Source organism: Dipodomys merriami, unplaced genomic scaffold (genome assembly GCF_024711535.1).
Source record: "Dipodomys merriami isolate MVZ:Mamm:240054 unplaced genomic scaffold, mDipMer1.0.p SCAF_4, whole genome shotgun sequence".
Taxonomy (NCBI): domain Eukaryota; kingdom Metazoa; phylum Chordata; class Mammalia; order Rodentia; family Heteromyidae; genus Dipodomys; species Dipodomys merriami.
Genome location: NW_027205603.1, coordinates 56,469,714 through 56,489,606, shown reverse-complemented (window position 1 = coordinate 56,489,606; position 19,893 = coordinate 56,469,714). Strand labels below are relative to the sequence as shown.

At 39.2% G+C, this 19,893-nt stretch overlaps 1 protein-coding gene across 2 annotated transcripts in view; it reads right to left on the bottom strand.

The window, feature by feature from the left end:
* Positions 1-7,242: 7,242 nt before the first annotated feature.
* The window catches only part of Ripk2 (receptor interacting serine/threonine kinase 2), a 33,042-nt gene continuing 20,391 nt past the window's right edge, over positions 7,243-19,893 (bottom strand). For both annotated transcript variants that reach the window (XM_069991022.1, XM_069991023.1), the window contains exons 8-11: positions 12,859-12,936; positions 11,436-11,529; positions 8,705-8,866; positions 7,243-7,770 (exon numbers count right to left, since the gene is read on the bottom strand). In XM_069991022.1, coding sequence (XP_069847123.1) covers positions 7,433-7,770; positions 8,705-8,866; positions 11,436-11,529; positions 12,859-12,936 — 672 coding nt within the window. In that variant the 3' untranslated portion in view covers positions 7,243-7,432. The remainder of the gene's footprint in view (positions 7,771-8,704; positions 8,867-11,435; positions 11,530-12,858; positions 12,937-19,893) is intronic.

Here is a 19,893-nt window from a genome sequence, read left to right as displayed (position 1 = left end):
TATGATGTAAATTTTTTTTTAAATTTAATTTTATTTTATTTGAGAACATACTGTACAGAGGGGCTACAATTACATGGGCAGGATAATGCATACATTTCTTACCAAGCATTTCAGCCTCCTCCCTTGTTTACCCTTCACCTCCCTTCCCTGCCTCCCCCCTCCCCCCACCCAATTATACCCCCGCCCCCCCCCCCACTCCGACATTGTAAAGTTGGTTTTGACATGACATTTTGTACTTCTCACTGTTGCAACAGGTCCACCTGAATCCTTAAACGACTTGTTTGTCCCCATCTCCTCCACATGTTATACTGACATCAAATATAGTGAAAGCGGGGGTTACATTGTGGGGGAGGGACATACAAAGCAACAAAGAAATAATCTTATAAATGCGTTAGAAACAATTATTTGCACATTTTCTAATAAGCAAATTGGATAGTTGTTCAATGCATGAAAGAAACGAAAACATTAAAATACATATTTAAGGGTTCATTTTCCTAACTTCACATTATCTGACCTTTTCCGCTTGACTCATACCTATACTAGATATTGCAAATAAGGGAAACCATGGGACCTATGCTTCTTTGGGCCTGGCTTACTTCACTTAATATAATTTTTTCCAAACCTTTCCATTTCCTAACAAATGGGGAAATGTCATTCTTTCTGATGGAGGCATAGAATTCCATTGTGTATATATACCACATTTTCTTGATCCATTTATGATGTAAATTTACTGGGCTTTCTAAAGAAGTGCTTAAACTGTTTTTGGTTGGAAAACATTGATTTCTTACTAGAGTCCATGAGTAAATCAGGAGCAAGATGAAGGCTATGTACCTCAGACACCTACATTTTTATCTATGTCCTTTGTTCTGAGCCTCCCACAGTCACTTTGTAGCCCTACTGGGACCCAGGAAGGAACATGACTGAGACAATGGATTGTCTGACTACCACTGATACCATTTCTTACCATCTCAGAAAACACCTGTGGGTTGAGATTGTTTTAGTTATTCAGTCTTTACATATCCTCTGACCCAAATTCTTCCTATTTAATCCAAGGCAAATGACAGTACCCTGGAAGATGAGTGAAGATGTACTGAAGAGACTCAAGTGCTTTCTTCTGTGGCTGTCATGTAATAATCTTCCTTTCTCTGCCCTTCACATAGGTGGTCACATAGGCTGAGTGGCCAGTCCTGACCTGTGGGACACCTGGAGTACAAGCCTGGGGTCTAAAGTCCTGTTTCACTTGAGTAAGTACAATGTTATTCTCAAAGGGATAAAGCAGTTTAGAGATATTTCAACCTCCACAAACAATTTGTTGAAGAACACTAATTTCTCTCTCGCTGTGTGTGTGTGTGAGTGTGTGTGTGTGTGTGTGTGTGTGTGTGTGTGTGTGTGTGTGTAGGGTTGGGGGGGAACATAAGGCTTCAACTCAACTCAGGGTCTGGGCACTGGCCCTGAGCTTTTGTGCTCAACGCTAGTGCTCTACCACTTGAGCCACAGCTCTACTTCCAGCTTTTTGGTGATTAATTGGAGGTAGGAGTTTCACAGACTTTTCTGTCCATGCTTGCTTCAAATCTTGTTCCTTAGATCCCAGACTCCCACGTTGCTAGGATTATAGGTATGACCCACCGATGACAAGCTAAAAATTTTTTCACATTCTAAATTGTCAATGTTTGGAATATATTTAACATATTTACACACAGAAACTGATGATATACAAAATTTTATCATATTCAGTGATGTCTTTTTTCTCCCAAATAAGTTCACATAAAATATTTGTGCTTTAAATAAATAAACTCAGGATCAGGTTCAAATATTTCAAAGAACGAAAAAGTAAGTATTCCTCATGAACACAGATGACAAAGTTCTCAAACACTTAACAAATCAAGTTCATCAATACATAAAAAGATAATATACGGAGGGTATATTAGCTACTGAAGGTAATCCTGGGAACAGAACCAAAATTCAAAAGTAAATATACTTCATCATGATCACGTTAATAGACAAAAAATCATTTTAGTTGATACAAGAAAAATTGCATCAAAGAATTAAATGTAAGTCTTGAAGTTCTGAAACTAGTAGAAGAAAATAAGGAGAAAAGCAATGCATAGTCTTAATAAGAGAGATTCCTGATCTTCTATCATGATACTACTCATAATAGATGAGATATAGGAATACTGAGAGTGTTCAACAGCCACTGCATGGGCAGAAAATGTGGTGCGCGCGCACACACACACACACACACACACACACACAGAGGAATGTTATTCAGCCATAAGAATGAAATTCTGTTATCTGTGGTAAGCTTGATGTAAACCAGAAAAGATTATGCTAAAAGAGCTGTTAGGTACAGAAAGACTAATATGACATGTTCTCATATGTACAAGTTAATATCATTTTGTAGAAGTAGAGAGGACAGTGTTGACTAATCCAGGATTGTAAACATCTAGTGTGGTCAAGAAACACCTAATTGTTATGGCTAGAATAAAGAATATTGATTTTATTGGCTTATCTACTTAAAAAAATCTAAAATAAAAGTTAGTAAGCTGAAGGAAAGAAATAAAGATCAGGGCAGAAGTTAACAAAGTGGAGACAAACACAAAAAGAACAATACAAAGAATCAATGAAAGAACACCTTGGTTCTTTGAAAAGATAAATAAGTTAGCCAACCTAACCAAAAGAAAGGAGGAGTCCCAAATGAATACAATTAGAGATGAAGAGAAGAAAAAGTGTGAGCAGGAGGTGGCTGGAAAGGGAAAGCAGTGAAGACATACAGGCAGGCAGGGATCTCGAGGTTAGGACATTGTTTTGAAGAATGGAGGGCAGAAAGGATCAATGGGAACTCAGCAATTAACAGTGACCTAGGAGACAGGGTTGGGGAGTTAGCTTGGCGCAGGAACATTTGCCTGGCAAGCGTGAGGCCCTGAGTTCAGTTCTCAGCTCTGGGGAAAAAAATAAAAAGACCAGGAGGATATTAGGGGGCTGGCTACCAGGGTCAGGGACCCTGGAAGAAGTGGAAATGGGGAAACTGCATGAAAAGTACTGCCTGGAGATGGGAAATACCCTGCAAGTGATTTTCAAAATGAGAAAGCATGGGACAGAGCTGTGAAGTGACCGGGAAGGACTGTAAAGTGATATACTAGTCCTCACTGCCAGTTCCTCACCTACCTCCTTATTCCTGGGACACAGGCTCTCTAGGACAAGGAGGGCAGGTCAGTAGCACAGGAGGTCTAGAGCACTGGCTGGAGAGCAGCCTCTTAGGTCTACCAGGTCACTGTAATTCTTTGATGGAGAATTATACATTGAATGTAAAGCTGCATTAGCACCCAGAGAGCAAGGAAGAAACCGATAAGTGTCCTTTCCCTTTCCAGTGTCCCTCCCCTCACAATGTTGAAAATCACATAGCATCAGTTAATGACCCTGATGCTGACAACACCCAAAAAAACATAGCCAAAGTCAAGAGCCTGAAACACCTTGAGAACACATCTAATCAAGACAGAAAATTGCCCATGTTCTGAATTTGTCGATAATCTTGAGAATCTATATGAAAGACTGGTCAAAGCCTTAGACTCCTGTCATAAAACAAACCCACAACTCATCAAGAAGGTGGAAAATATTGGACAAACAAAACAGGCACTCTGAATAAACTACAGAAAAAGGAATAATAGAGTTGTTGGCAGAACTCAAGGAGCTGAATAAAGACCCTAAGCCAACAATTCTGGTACTAGTATTCCAGAAGACTGATTTCTACACAGCCCTAGCCCACATGCAGCAGGCTGCACCCATAATTCAGGGGGAGGTGCAGGGTCTTGTCACCTGCCTCCAATCTTCCCATCTGTATATGGCAGGGCTAGTGGTCCTGCCTTTCTGTCATTTCCACCCAGCACAAGCCTAAGCCTGAAAAAGTGAGGCTGGGGCTCTTCCCCACTCCAAATGCTGTCATTCCAGGTCTCTTCACCCCAATCCTGTCACTCTATTCCTGTCATTTCTTCCCAGTCCCTCTTTTATTCCCTACAGTAGCAAGATCTGACTCTTGTGTAGACTCTACGCCATCTTGGTTGGGCAGGACTGGGAATGACTTCATCCATTTCTGCTAATGAAGAGCAAGCATCATAATTATTGAGCAGATTGCCTCTCTAAACTCGCAGGCAATTCGTGTCTAACTCAGAGACCCTCTGGGCAAGAACAATTGGGCCACATTTTGTTCATAGCCTTTGCACGGATGGGCTCATTGGACAGATGAGAGCTTAGTTGTGTGGGGAAGTCCTTCCTTTTATAGGGCACATGTAGCATTTGTGCCTGGAATGGTGCTGGGGATGACACTTCTCAGACTAACTTCATCTTTGACCAGGATTAGCTGGCAAGCTTCCTAAGTCCTCTGGGCAGGAAGGGCAACTACCTGCTGTACAAGGGCAGAGGCAGCAGAGGCCACCCTCTTGGGGTTCCCACCCTCTTTTAGGCATCTTAGGGGCAATAAACTGAACATTGTTATCTCATGCTGTCAGACAAATGGGGTTAACAGAATCTCATACAAGAAAGAAGTTGCTGGGATTAAAATATTAGACATTAACAAATATTAGTCAAAACAAGATAAGGCATTGGAATAGCAGGGCCAGAGGTAAGAGTTATTTAGAGGAGCAAATTCTTTAGAAAGAAACCACCAATTACCAGCAAAAAGCCAGAGTAGAGGTGTGGCTCAGGTGATAGTATGCCAGCCTGGGTGTAAAAACCAAGCCTCAGGACCAGCATGTGCACACACATCTACATACATAAACACACATGCACACACAGATGACAGCATGAAGTGAAGATAATCTCCTTTCCTTAGATGATTTAGGGGAAAAACTAAATAAAAATCTTGCTTACTAAATAAGGGCTACTTAGTGCTGAGTCTGTGTCCAACTTGATTTGTTATTGCTACTGTACTTGTACACATTTTGGGAAGCCTAAGTTAAAAGTATCTTTTCTCCTTTGCCAGCTTTCCTTCCACTGAACTATGTACTCCATACCAGACAGTTCTATAAGTGGTCATATAGAACACAATGTGCCATATCAGGAACTAGGGTCATCATGAAAACCATCCACTGAGATGGAAACAATTCTAGAATGATGGCAACTCACTGCAGATCCATCTACCCAGAGCCATGACTCAACCTCCTTTATTTTTGCTTTAAAAAGCCCATTAACTTATTTATTCATTTATTCCATTCTGGTGTTTCAACACAGGGCTTCCTTTACCACTTGAGCCAAATGCTGGTTATTTTTGGTATGGTTTTACTTCCTGCCCAGACATGCACTGAGAATATGATCTTTCTACTTTAGGCTTTCTGATATAGCTGGGGTGACAGGAACATGCCACCATGCTCAGCTTCTTTAGTGGAGTACTTGTCTTGTTTTGTTGTTGTTGGTTGTGAGGCTTGAACTCTAGGCTTGGGCGCTGTTCCTCAGCTCTTCAGCTCAAGGCTAGCACTCCACTTGAGTCACAGCGCCACTTCCTTGGCTTCTTTCTTGAGTACTTTTTTCCCCCTGGGATGGCATGGAACTCAAATCTTTTGATCTCAGCTTTCCAAGGATACAGAATTAAAGGTGTGAGCTTCAGGTACCCACCTAAAGTTTTACATTTACACTTTCTTTAGTAGATAATAACTTATTCTTTTAGTTTTTTTCTAATTAAAAATAATGTTTATTATTTTTAAATAGCTGCATAAAGGCATTTCAATTCAACACATCAGTTTATGAGTAAAATGCATCTTGCTTGACCAATGTGACTCCTTCCATGGTTCTCCTCCAACTCTCCAACCCCACCTACCCTCTCAAGTAACCCTGTTCCATGTTCGCATACATCTGTTGAACATAATGGCTGTATCATCTCTATCAATTTCTGCATTTCTCAGAGGCACAGTTAGAGGTACTATAGCACTGGAGTTTCAATTCAGGGCCTTGTTCTTACTATTCATTTGAGCCATACATCAGTCCTTTCTTCCCTTATTTTTCTGAGAGGGTCTTGTGTTTCTTGCCTGGGGCTGGTCCTCTTACTCATGCTTTCTATAGAGTTGGGATCCCAGGTGGTGTGTGTTACATGACACACATGGTTGAGATTGGGATCTTGCTAACTTCTTGCTGAACTCCTAAACTGCCTTGAATATTTGCTTCCTGAGTAGCTGCGGTTACAGATTCAAGCCTCTGTGCCCAGCTTTTCTTCTTGATTTCTTTCTCTCTTTTTTTTTTCCTCAGGTTATGAATCCGGTGCTTCTTGGAAGTTTATACTTAGAAGTTTAGCATACACATCTCACTCTCCCTCCCCTAAACAGCTAAACAGCTTTCAGGAGAAAATCCTTATAGATTTATTTAGTGATATAACCCATTAACAACAATGACAACAATTTGGGGTAAAACTGGCATGAACCAATTGAGAAAATTAAAATTAGCCTGGATATTGTGTAGGAATGAAAAATAATGAGTTAGGTCTGGGCATGGAGGCTCACCCCTGGAATTTCAGTACTAAGGAGGCAGGATTGAGGAAGATGGGTGAAAAGCCAGCCAGTGGAAAAAGTGTGATGGGTTAAAAGATAATGGCTCTAAGAATACAGAAAAATTAAAGAGAAAACCTATGCTGCGGATGGAGCTCAGTGACAGAGCACTTTCCTAAACTGCACAAAGCCCTTGATTTAATCTTCAGCCCTATAAGGAAACAATCTAAACCTAAACCAAACCACAATAACAGCAAAACCTAAACTCACTCCAAAACCTCTCAAATCAAGTCAGCATGTACTTCGGATATGATCAGGAACAATGGCATAGAAAAATCCTCAAAGCCCTGGTGTCTTTGGTTAGCTTGGTTGTTGGTGAGAGAAAAGAGATGGCTGAAGTTAAAAATGGAATGACAACCATTGTTAATTTTAATTTTTCTTTATATATCCTTCGTGTTCCTTGAAACAACCTTGTAAAGAGTTTATAAATAAAAGTTAGAAATTCAATCTAGATAATGGAGTTTAAAAAGTAGTAATCCTTTAGAGAAAATTGTAGGCTAGGAATGCCTACTGGCCCTGACTTGCAAATAAGAGTAAACACTTCATAAAATTCAATTGATTTAGACAATTAATAAATAACCTATAGAAAAACAGAGTGAAAATGCATTCCATCAGAAACATGATGTCTCGAGACAATGTTACCTACAAGAAAAATGTAATTATTACACTAAAAACAGGCTCAGTTAATGAAAGACACAAGAAAATTTGAAGAATATATCAAAATGCAAACTTTTTACTTACATTATTTAACAAAATATTGCAATATTAGGGGAGAAGATTCTTTGCTCTCAACTCCCCCAAAACTTCAGAAAATCTTCTAATACTCACATTCTTTTGTAAAAACATTTTGAAGGTAACAGACATAAATAACCATCTATAAAGTTTCTTCTTCAAAAAAGACTCAGTTATATGCTTTTATTTTGAAGGAAGTTTAAAGATGGTGACCTAGAAACCACAAGTACTTCTGGGTAAGGCTGAAGACCCATTTGTTTGTTGTCTTTCAACTTTTGAACTATAACTTTGGCAACTTCTTCTCCTTGGATGTCAGTAGTATCCAGTAATTGTCTGACTTTTGATGTCCTTGTAGGTTTGGTACTAATCAGTTCATAGTCCTCCTTCATGATCAAGTCCCTGGCTAGTAAGGCATCCAGTGATTGGTTAAGGCAGGCTTCTGTCATTTGGCTCACAATATCTTCCCGTTTGCTCAAGATCCACTGCTGGGCTATACCAGGCTGTAGGCGCTCTGTGGTAGAGCAATGATGAACAATTAGAAAGGTGAGGGAGACACACAATAATGGAAAAGAAGATAACCTGAAAGCTGGGCTCCAGTGGCTTATGCTTATAACCCTAGTTACTCAGGAAACAGATCTGAGGATCAAAGTTCAAAACTAACCCAAGCAAACAAATCCCAGAGACTCCAGTTGCAAGTGTAGAAATGTGGTTCAAGTGGTAAACCACCAGCCTTGACTGCAAAAGCTGAATGAAAAAGTAATAGTCTAAGCAGGGTACCAGTGATTCATGCCTGTAATCCTAACTACTCAGGAGGCTGAGATCTGAGGATCATGGTTCAAAGCCAGCTAGGGCAGGAAAGTCCATGAGACTCTTATCTCCAATAAACCACTCAGAAAACTGGAAGTGGCGCTGTGGCTCAAGTGGTAGAATGTGTAGATAGCACCCAGGCCCAGAGTTCAAGCCCCATGACTGACAAAAAAAAAAAAAAGTAATAGTCTAACAATTAGTTCTATTAAGACGACAATATGAACAGTACTTTTGAGAATGCCCTTAGTTTTCAAGAAACATTCAGAGGTTTGGGTCATTGTCTCCTTTACTTTCCAGTATTCCCTTTCTATATACTGTATGTATACATGGGGCAAACACTGCTTTTTTTGTTTTTGCTTTGGGGTTTGTTTGTTTGCTTCAAATGTAGAAGCTATCAGTGTATTTGTTAAAAATAGGTTTATCTCTTTTCTTTTGCTGACTGGTTCTTGGGATACTATCTGTGACTATTTAATTATTCATCAGCACTGGGCCTGACAGTGCTTTCCAACTTAAGGAGATAGGTTTACCATATCAAGAAACTACAAGTAAAGAAATCCGATTTCATGGTGACTCTACTAGCCTTGAAAATGTGAGGCCAATGTACCATTTACAGCATATTGTATATACAAAGTATTTACCTGAACTTCCCACAGACAGGAGAGGGTTTATTATTGCTGAAGGGCATGGCATGGTCTTGTGATCACAGAATGTTGCCCTCTGAGAGGCAGTAACGGTGCTGTCCCAGCTGCGATGCACTGTGCAGTGATGTAGCTTCACGGTAGAACAGTCCTCAGCTTCCCCTTCCAAACAAAATGTCCTGGTTAGCAGTGGAATATTCCCTACATATTCCTGTCAGCAAAAACGTCAACATTTGGGTCATAGAGCAGGAAGACTCCAAGGTCTTCAGTTTTACACTGCTGTCAAAACTGCTTCAGAAACTTAATTCTGCAAATGAATGCTTTTTAGGACAAATAAGGGTACATACTGAACGTTCTTTACTATGTTCAAGTCTGAACTTGGCTGTCCTATAAATATAAATCATAGAATTTCACTTCCCATAACCCTACATTTATTTGTCATCTTCCTCCTTCTGCACTTGAAAGGTGTTCTGTATATGTCACAGTCTTTTAAGTGTGTTTGATCTTGTATGACATGTGTCTTCACTTTTCCCTCTATTCAATCTCAGGGCCTGAATTATTCATCTCTACCTTTGAATATAATCACATTTTTGTCATCATTGAGTATTATATTACTTTCTCAATGGCCCACTGGACATCTCTCTTATGGGTAGGGCTAGTGCCCCAAATAAAAACAAAACAAAGCAAAACAAGAAAAGAGGGGCAGGATCTTAATCATTTGCTTAGCTGTGAAATCTGTTTCAATTCTTTTTTCCCCCATTTTTAACTGTTATTGTACAGAGGGATTACAGTTACATAACTCAGGTAATGAGTACATTTCTTTTTTTGACAATGTCACCTCTTCCCTCCCTTCCTCCCTCCCAGTTTTCCCTCCCATCCACACCCACAAGTTATACAGTTCATTTTCAACACAGTGTCTACTGAGTTGTTCACCATTTGTCCCTCTATCTCTCAACTCTTAGTTTTGTTAATGGTACCAGTGTGCTCCCAGTGACCAGTCTCAAGAACTTACTCAGCTTGATCTTTTCTTGCTTAATTCCTTCAAGTGAAAAATTATAAAGTCCTCTCAATTTACCCAGTCCTCTGTAATATCTCTCATAACCCTCATGCTTTTGCACTGGACCAGTTACCTGGATTTGTACACAGTCTCCCCTCCCCAGGTCTCCTTTTCCATTCATAATATCTTACATATTTCAGGCAGGAATATATAAGCAAAATCTTATATTACATCATTGTTCAAAATTTAAGTAATTCCTTACTCAAGTTAAAAAACAACTAGTTAGCCAGGCAGCAGTGGCTCACACCTATAATCCTAGCTACTCAGGAGGCTGAGATCTGAGGATCACAGTTCAAAGCCAGCTTGGGTAGGACAGTCTGTGAAACTCTTATCTCCAGTTAATCACAGAAAAAGCTGGAAGTGGTGCTGTGGGTCAAGTGGTAGAGTGCTAACCTTGAGCAAAAGGAGCTCAGGGACAGTGCCCAGGTACAGAGTTCAAGCTCCAGGACTGGCAAAAAACAACAAAACAAAAATCCCCAAACAGGGCTGGGAAGGAGGCTCAGTGGTAGAGCACTTGCCTTGCATGCATGAGGCCCTGGGTTTGATTCTGCAGCACCACATAAGCAGAAAAAAAAAGCCGGAAGTGGAGCTGTGGCTCAAGTGGTAGAGCGCTAGCCTTGAGCTGAAGAGCTGAGGGACAGCTCCCAGACCCAGAGTTTAGGCCCCATGACCAGAACCCCCCCAAAAAAAATCCCCAAACAAACCCCCAAAACTCCCACAAAAAACCAACTAGCTGACTGTTAGAATCCCCTTTTCCTCTTTTTGTTTTCTTCAGTATTTAAGGCCTTGTACAAGCACTCTATGACTTGAACCCCCCCCCTTTTTTTTTTTTTTGCTTTAGTTAGACAGGACCTCCAGATTATTGTCTCAGTCAGTTCAGTGTTTGTGATACTCCCACCTATTTACCTCCCATGTGTGCATGAGGGGTGGGGATGACAGGCATGAACCACAATGCCTGGCTTGTTTGGTTTCTCTTACTTTTTGCATCAGCTTGTTTTAAAGTACCTTATCTCTACCTTCTGGGCAGTTGAGAATATAGGTATGAGCCACCAAGTTGAGCCCTGTCAGAATTCTTTATAGTATGACTCTCCTGATTTTATTTCCTTTATCTTCTCCATCAGCTAAACCAAACTACTCACTGCTTTCTAGCTTGTGGACCTCTGTGTTGCTCCTTTAGCCTGCAGTGTCTATCGCTCATAATTAGAGGTCCAGATTCGAGCCAGGAAAAAGGTCTTCATGATGACAATCTCATGTAGGAGAATGAGATGAACAATACTTATGTAAAGACCTGGCCTCAGCCATGTCTCAGGGTTGCCACCAAGCAGCTGTGTTACCCAGATTAACGCAGACTTCCCCCTCAGTAAGACTGTCAATAGTACATTTCAAACACTAAAACCCTTTTTCTGAACCACTAGATCTCTCTCCTAAAATATGACCACTTTTCATTTCTCCCTTCTATTGTGTCCAGTGTAATGCCTTCAGTTCTTAAGTGTGCTGAGCATTAGTGAACATGCCACTGCTATTTTTACCTAAGCACATCTTGACACTTTAAAAAAAGGTTATGAATGTAAATGAAATATATGTTCCATACAAACCATCACTGGTTGCCAAGAATATGATCGTAAAAGAAAACATAAAGCTTATACGTCAAAACTGACTGGAAAATTAAAGTACCAGATAAGAAGTTTTTGTCTTGTGTAGCAGCCAGGGGCCTCGAGGTTCTAGGAGAGCCACTACCTTGGTGGACTGCAGAGGACCCACACGATTCCTAGTGAACAAGGACACAGCAAAGCAGTCAGGGAAGCTTTATTCTTAAAGGTTAATAACAACTCTTAACTTTGATATAGCTTCAGTTTTTAAATAGTTCCTTGCTTTGGGGTTAATACAAATGAAGACAGAACTACTACAAAATCAGAGACTTAAAGAAAAATCAAATAAAATCACCAACTAATACATACTTCATTTCCTTACTAACTCAAATGGGGGAGATAGGGCATTACATATATATTAGAAATAATGTTGTTGTTTTTTTCAATATAGCCTACAGGATTCCATAGGCTTTGTCCAGGGGCAATAATAGTGGATGGGAAATTTGCAATCTGGACTCTATTTATTGCTTTAGAGTAAGTGCCTATTCTTGGGTTCTTTCAACCTAAAGAGAAGGGAAAGCCTGGAGAAAGTAGTAGGGAACTTGAATCTACTCCCAGTTTTGCCACGACTGATCTTCAATAAGCATCTTAGTTATCTGGTTCTTAGGTTCCTAGCTTTGTACTGGGTATGCATGGGCTCTGGGACCAAATTAGACAATGTAGATCAAATCAGATAATGCAGTAAGTAGAAAGCCAAGTAGTAAATTTTAGGCTTCTTTTGAAGGAATTATTACTTTTCTGTATCTATAAACAAGTCTACTCTGAAAAATATGGCTTATGAAATATGTCTGAATGGATGCTACTGCAGAAATAGTTCTTGGTGAGCAATAAAAAATGCTTTTTTTTCTTTTATTGGCTTCTATAAGAAATAAGGACAAGGTGGCATACATACAGTTGTGGTTATAATCAGTAACTTGCTACATACATTATTCATTGTATAAAACAATAACAAAGGCAGAAATCAATGCCAAAGAAGCAAGGGGTGATCTGATGGAATAAATATTAAAATGGGAATCAGAATGTCTGCATTTCACATTAGACATTGTCACAGGTACTAAAAACATTCTGAAAGCTCCCTGGGCTTTAATTTATCATTTAAGAAAGGAGTTAGAGCCAGGCGCTGATGGCTCACACCTGTAATCCCAGCTGCTCAGGAGGCTGAGCTCTGAGGATTATGGTTCAAAGCCAGCCCAGGCAGGAAGGTCCGTGAGACTCTTATCTCCAATAAACCACTAGAAAGTGGAAGTGGCACTGTGGCTCAAGCAGTAGAGTGCTCGCTTTGAGCTGAAGAGTGCAGGGACAGTGCCCAGGCCCAGAGTTCAAGCCCCAGGACCGACAAAAAACAAAAAAAGAAAGGAGTTAGACTAAATGATATTTCATATTCTTCTCACATTTCAGGTTTAAATATATACGCACAAACACACACATATATATGCATATTTTTTTACCTCCTGTGGACCATTATTTATAGGTATGTTCAGAGACAGCTCCATTTTCTTATCACATGAACTTGAAGCACTCTGTAACTGGAATGAGCAAAAATGTTCAATTTAGCTGAAATGATTCAAAAATTATCAAAGTAAACTGTAATTACTTGTATTTTATGTACTAAATTAATGGAAACAAAATCTAAACCAATTAAAAATACCCAACTTAAAGGCAGAATAGGGGAATGTCTTAGAGAAACAGATTTTGAATCCAACTGCACATTAATGGGTTGCCATAAGTGAATTATAGATCTCAGTCTTAGCACCGCATCATTGACATATGCTTATATGCAGAATTGTTCTAAAGATTGATATAATGAAAGTTTCTGGGCTGGAAAGGTGGCTCAGTGATAGAGTGCTTGCCTTGCATGTATGAGACCCTGGGTTTGATTCCTTAGCACCACATAAGCAGAAAAAGCCAGAAGTGGTGCTGTGGCTCAAGTGGTAGAGCACTAGCCTTGAGCTGAAGAGCTGAGGGACAGCGCCCAGGCCCAGAGTTCAGGCCCCATGACCACCACCACCAACAACAAAATTCTGTATTTTTTAAATAGGACTCTAGTAGCTCAGCAAATAAGAGCAAGAATGGACAAACAGAGATGCATGACATTAAATTACCCTTGTACAACAAAAGAAACAATCACTAGAATGAAGAAACAATGCACAGAATGGTAGAAAATCTTCATCATCAGTTATTCAATGGATAAAGGATTAATATCCAGAATATACAGAGAACTCAAAAATTAAACAGTAAATGAATAATCCAATTATCAAATGGCCAAATTAACTGGGTAGTTCTCAGAAAAAGAAATATAAATGGCTAATTAATAAATGAATGGCTGGGCGCTGGTGGCTCATACCTGTCATCTTAGCCTCTCAGAGGTCTGAGACCTAAAGATCATGGTTCAAAGCCAGACTGTGCAGGAAAGTTGGTGAGACTCTTATCTCCAATTCACTCCCCAGAAACTGGAAGTGGCAGTGTAGCTTGAAGTGACAGAGCACTAGCCTTGAGTGAAAAAGCCTAGGCCCTGAGCCCAATGTCCATGATTGCAAATGTGTGTGTATGTGTGTGTGTGTGTGTGTGTGTGTGTGTGTGTGTGTGTGTGTGTGTGTGTGAGTGTATGTTCAATATCATTAGCCATAAAAGAAATGTAAATCAAAACCACACTAAAATTCTACCTCACTTGAGTCACAATGGCAATCACTATAAAAACACGCAACAATTAGGTAAAGAATTCTACTTAATACACTGTTGCTGTGATATAAATTGGTGAAACCACTATAGAAATCGGTATGCAATTTCCTCAAAAAAACATAAAAATTGACCTTTCTTATGATTTTTTTTTGGGGGGTCCGGTTGTGGGACCTGAATTCTGGGCCTGGGTGCTGTCCCTCAGCTCTTCAGCTCAAGGCTAGCACTCTACCACTTGAGCCACAGCGCCACTTCCGGCTTTTTTCTTTTTGCTTATGTGGTGCTGGGGAATCAAACCCAGGGCCTCATGCATTGCAAGGCAAGCGCTCTACCACTGAGCCACCTTCCCAGCCCCCTTTCTTATGATTTTATCATACGACTCTTGGGCACATATCTATCTCAAGGACTGTAAGTCAATATACAAAAAAGATATTTGCATTCCAGCTTTGTTCACAAGAGCCAAACTGTGGAATCAGACCTATTGATGAATGGATAAGTAAAATACAGTGTGTACTGACACTCAGCCATACAGAAAAGTGAAATTATGTCATCTGCACCAAAATGGATGGATCTGGAGATTATCATGCAGATAGAGAAAGAAAAATCAAACTAAAACAAAACAAATATCATACTTTCATTTGTGGAGTATAAACCCAGAATGATGATGATAGTAATTATGATGATGATGATGATGATGATGATGATGATGATAGTAATGATAACAGAATATGAATGTCAAAAGGGAACAGTCTAGACTAGGAGGGAGAAATGGAAAAGGAGTGGAAATTGGACGGTGAAGAGGATTACAGGATCATATACACGTACACACACTAAAAAGGAACTCTAAGCTGGCTTCATTCTCCACACCAGTGTAATGTGGCTTTTCAGAACTTTAAAAATGGCTAACTTCTGCATCCAGTTATAGCTATCTGCTATGACGGAAAAAAAATTCACCTGAACATATGATGCATCTAGCCAAATATGGAGAAAACAATAGCTCAACAAACATTTGTAAATGCATTGTTTTCTGTGTCTTTTTAAAAGTTGCTCTTGGGTATGCCTCTACATGAGGCTTCTCTGTGCTCTGCTGCAACATTTCTTCTAAACAGTGTCTTTGCATGAACCATTGCTGTTCATAACTAGCATGTGTAATTCAAATTATCTATTATGAAATTATGAATTAGAAAGAAATAAAACAGAATATTAAAGAACATAATTGTGCAGTTTTTACTCTTCAAGACACCGGAAGTATTTACCTACAAAAATACAAGATATAGGGCTAGTGGAAAGAACTATAAAAACCATAGATGGTTGGGCGCCGGTGGCACACACCTGTAATCCTAGCTACTCAGGAGGCTGAGATCTGAGGATCACAGCTCAAAGCCAGCCCAGGCAGGAAAGTCCGTGAGACTCTTATCTCCAATAAACCGCTAGAAAACCTGAAGTGGCGCTGTGGCTCAAGTGGTAGAGTGCTCTCCTTGAGCTGAAGAACTGAGGGACAGTGCCCAAGCCCAGAATTCAAGCCCCACGACCAACATAAAAAACCAAAACCAACCAACCAAACAAAAAAAACCCCATAGATGATGCAACAAAGCAAGTCACTCTAAATAGCATTTTTTTCTAGAAATTTCTATATGAAAATGTTTACTATTTTTTAAAATGTTATTTCTTGTGAAAATACTGTACAGAGGGGTTACAGTTACATGAGCAAGGTAATGAGTACATTTCTTATCAAGCATTGTTGCTTCCTCCTTTGTTTCCCCTATCATCCCTTCCTTCCCACCTCCACAACTACACTTCCTCCTATCCCCCTGCCTAAATTGTAAAGTTCATTTTTCAACATAGTATCCTATACATCTCATTGTTAGGAAATGGAAAGACTTGGAAAAATTATGTTAAGTGAAGTAAGCCAGGCCCAAAGAAACATAGGTCCCATGTTTACTATTTTTTTGAGGCAAGTTTTCACTATGCTACCTATACTCTCTAGGCTGGTCTCAAAATCATGATTCTCTTGCCTCTGCATCAGAGTTGCTGGGACTACAGGCACATATCACCACATCCAACTTATAAATTTGTATTCTACTGTGGGCCACACCATTAGCTAGCTAGGTGAAATGTTATGTAAGAGATTAACCTCTGTATTCTAAATCATCTCACCAAAAGAATCAGATGCTATTGTTCCCTAGAAAGAATATGACAGAAGAATTTAAAAAGAATTGATACAATGATTTAAAATGTTTAAATAGAAAAACCACAACACAACAATTTAAGGAAAACCAAAATATAGCATAAGAACATGAGAGAATACATTAAATGGTATGAAAATAATGCTCTACTTAAAAATACCAACTAAAAGTTGTTTTGAGACAAAAGAGGAGGGAGTATGGTTCTTTCTCTTTATCAAGACAATAGACTCATTCATCTTGCTTTGAAAGAGAAGAGAATTAAAGAGAAAGTTGTGAGGAGATAAAGGGAACTAGAAAGATAAGGTAAAAGGAAATACTTTCAGGAGTTTGTATCTACTAAGTGGAATGTGGTATCTTTGGAAATAACTACCCCTATTCAGAAACCAAGCTCAGGGACTCAGTGAAATGCTATCAAAATAACCACAAATTTTCAGTTTGACTAAGTGGTTGATTCCTTTATGACACTTCCCATTAAACTGAAGGTTCTGCCAGGAACCAAAAAGAAAAACAAACAAACAAAGGGCTAAAGAAGTATCTAATCACCCAGTAACAAAGACATTGTAGGATGTGACTGTTCATAACCAAAATGTTTGATTAACTGGTGTTTTTATCACATACTATGTGCAGTTTAATGAAAGCAATTGAGTGCTACATAATGATATGTCTGACCTCAAGAATAGTGCTTGCTTTAGAAAGCGTAAATCACAGCACAACAAAGTAAATACTGGGAAATGGGTACTTGCAAGAGGTGGGGTGGGGCCAAGGGGAGAGGAGTAGAAGAATGAAGAGGAGGATGGGGAATAATACGGTTAAAAATTCATTGTATATATCATAAAATTAAGAAAAATAAGGGAAGGAGTAGGTTGAAGTGGGAGTAAAAATGTTGAAAGGGTATGTACACATCAAGATGCATTGTATTCTCTGGTCATAAGGGAAATAATCAAAACAACATCAAGATTCCACTGCACCCAAGTTAGAATGGCCAATATCAAGAAAACTAACAATAACAAATGCTGGTGTGGGCGTGGCCAAAGGAGAACTCTATTACACTGTTGGTGGGAATATAAACTTGTTCAACCATTCTGGAAGTATGGAAAACAAGGCTCCACTAAAGCTACCAGCACAACCATGTTCATTGCAGTACTATTCACCATAGCCAAGACATAGAATTAGCCCAGATCTTTCTTAATGGACAAATGGATCAAGAAAATGTAGTGTTACACACAATGGGATTCTACTCATCTATCAGAAAGAATGATATTGTACTATTTATAAGGAAATGGAAAAACAGAGAAGGTAAGCCAGACCCAACAGAAATAAAAGTCACATGGCTTCCCTCATTTGTGGTAGTTAGAATGTGCCTATAAGTCAACAAGTTCATACAATTGATGGCTAAAAAAAATACACTGGGACATGGGACTGGGAAGATGGCACAGTGGTAGAGTGCTTGCCTTGCATGCATGAAGCCTGGGTTCGATTCCTCAGCACCATTGTGGCATTGTGGCTTACGTGTAGAGCACTAGCCTTGAGCAGAAGAGCTGAGAGACAGTGCCCAGTCCCAGAGTTCAGGCCCCATGACCAGAAAAAAAAGAAACAAACTCTGGGACATGAAAAATTATACAGTTCTCTAGGCATTCACACACAGTGAGGATATTTTTAGGAGAGGAATACAAAGGTGCAATAGCTATGTGAATCTGATCATATAAAATAGTATTTTTTTTAAATGAACTCCAAAAAATGGAAACAAGAGTTTTTTTTTCCTTTGTGGCTATTTTGTTTTATTTTCTTTTTGTCAGATTTGTTCTTTTACCTCTCTTTGGGAGGATACAGGAAGCACAGAAATGGTGAAACAAAGGGTAAACAAATGCCACAGTGGTATTCACTAGATACTATGTTGAAAATGAACTTTAAAACTTGTGGGGGGGGATGGGAAGGAAAAATTGGGAGAGAGTGAGGGAAGGGGAGACATTATTAAAAAAGAAATATACTCTGACTTTTGTAACTGTAACCCCTGCTATACATCACCTTTATAATAACAATAAAATGCATGAAAAAAGATGCATTGTACACACAAATTGCTTTGTTAAATGGAAAAAGATGCAATCCATACCTTACAAAATTAGGAAAAGTGAATTAAAGGGTGGTTGGAAGGCTGGATAAAGAAGCACTGTATTCATAAACTGCTTTGGTGCATGGCAACTCCCTTGTGCAAGTAATTAAAGACAATAAAATATTTTTAATATATTTTTTATTGTAAAGATACTGTAAAAAAGGGTTACACTTACATGAGTAATGTAATTAGTACACTTCTTATCAAGCATTGTTACCCCCTCCTTTGTTTTTCCCCTACCATCCCTTCCCTCCACACCTCCCCAACTTCTCCCTACCTGGCCCTGCTCTGAAGCTGTAAAGTTTGTTTTCAACATAGTTTCAACACAGTGTCTTGTATATCTCATTGTTACAATGGGTCAACCTGTATCCTTATTTCACCATAATTTTTTGTTTTTAAAGAATTGTAAGGTTCCTGAGGCTAGAACTCAAGGCATGGGTGTTATCCTTGAGTTTTTTTTTTTGCTCAAGACTAGTACTCTAATATTTGAGCAATAGCTCAATTTCTGGCTCAACTTTTGGTGGTTAAGGGAAGATAAGAGTCTCACAGACTTACTATCCAGGCTGGCTTTGAACTGTGATCCTCAGATCTCAGCCTCCTGAGTACCTAGGATTACAGGTGTGAATGAATAGCACCTGGCCTTTAAAAGCAATAACAGGTCCCTTTAATTGTTTTCATCCAGAAGAGCCAGACTGAATAGACAGTTGTCTTAGGAAATTCATGTTAGCTTCTATTGCTACTGTTGTCCATGCGACATAAGTACTTTTTAAAAACAAACAAAAACAAGAAAAACTGGAACAAAATACCTAATAAAAAATAAATATAATTTTTGACTTCCATGATAAATTCTCATCTTAACTTGGCAATATAGCTCAGAAAAACCCAAGTCCATTCAACAGAAAGAGAACAAGCACTCAAACATCCCTTATGTAGGTGTTAGAACTTAACCAAGAGTGCATGAAGGAAGAGCTAACACTGTCCAAAAAGAAATGTGCTCATTACGTGACTTATATAACTGTAATCCCCTCTGTTCATCACCCTTCTAATAACAATAACACATTTAGAAAGAGGTCAGTGTAGGCTTAAAATGCATACACATCCGCTTTTGGTGATGTTAGCGCATGACATGCACCATATATCGGTGGCTTTCATTAGACAGGCTGAAGTTATACCTGAATCTCAAGGGCTCTGGAAAGGTTAAATCTGAAAGTAGCCATCTGTATGGCAAGGGAAAACCCTCTGGTAAGAAAGCAAACCAATGCAACAGTGATACTCACAAGACTATGTTAGAATGAACTGTGTAACTTGGGGGGATAGAGTGATCCAGGGGGAAAGGAAAGTGGGAGAAAAATGAGAGAGAGGCTAACAAGTCTGACAAGAAATGTACTCACTCCCTTACTTATATAACTGCAATCTCTCTGTACATCACCTTGACAATAAAATTAAATTTAAAAAATTCAACACAAAAAACAATTTAAAAAGAGAAAGCAAAGCAAAGCTTCTGGTAAACC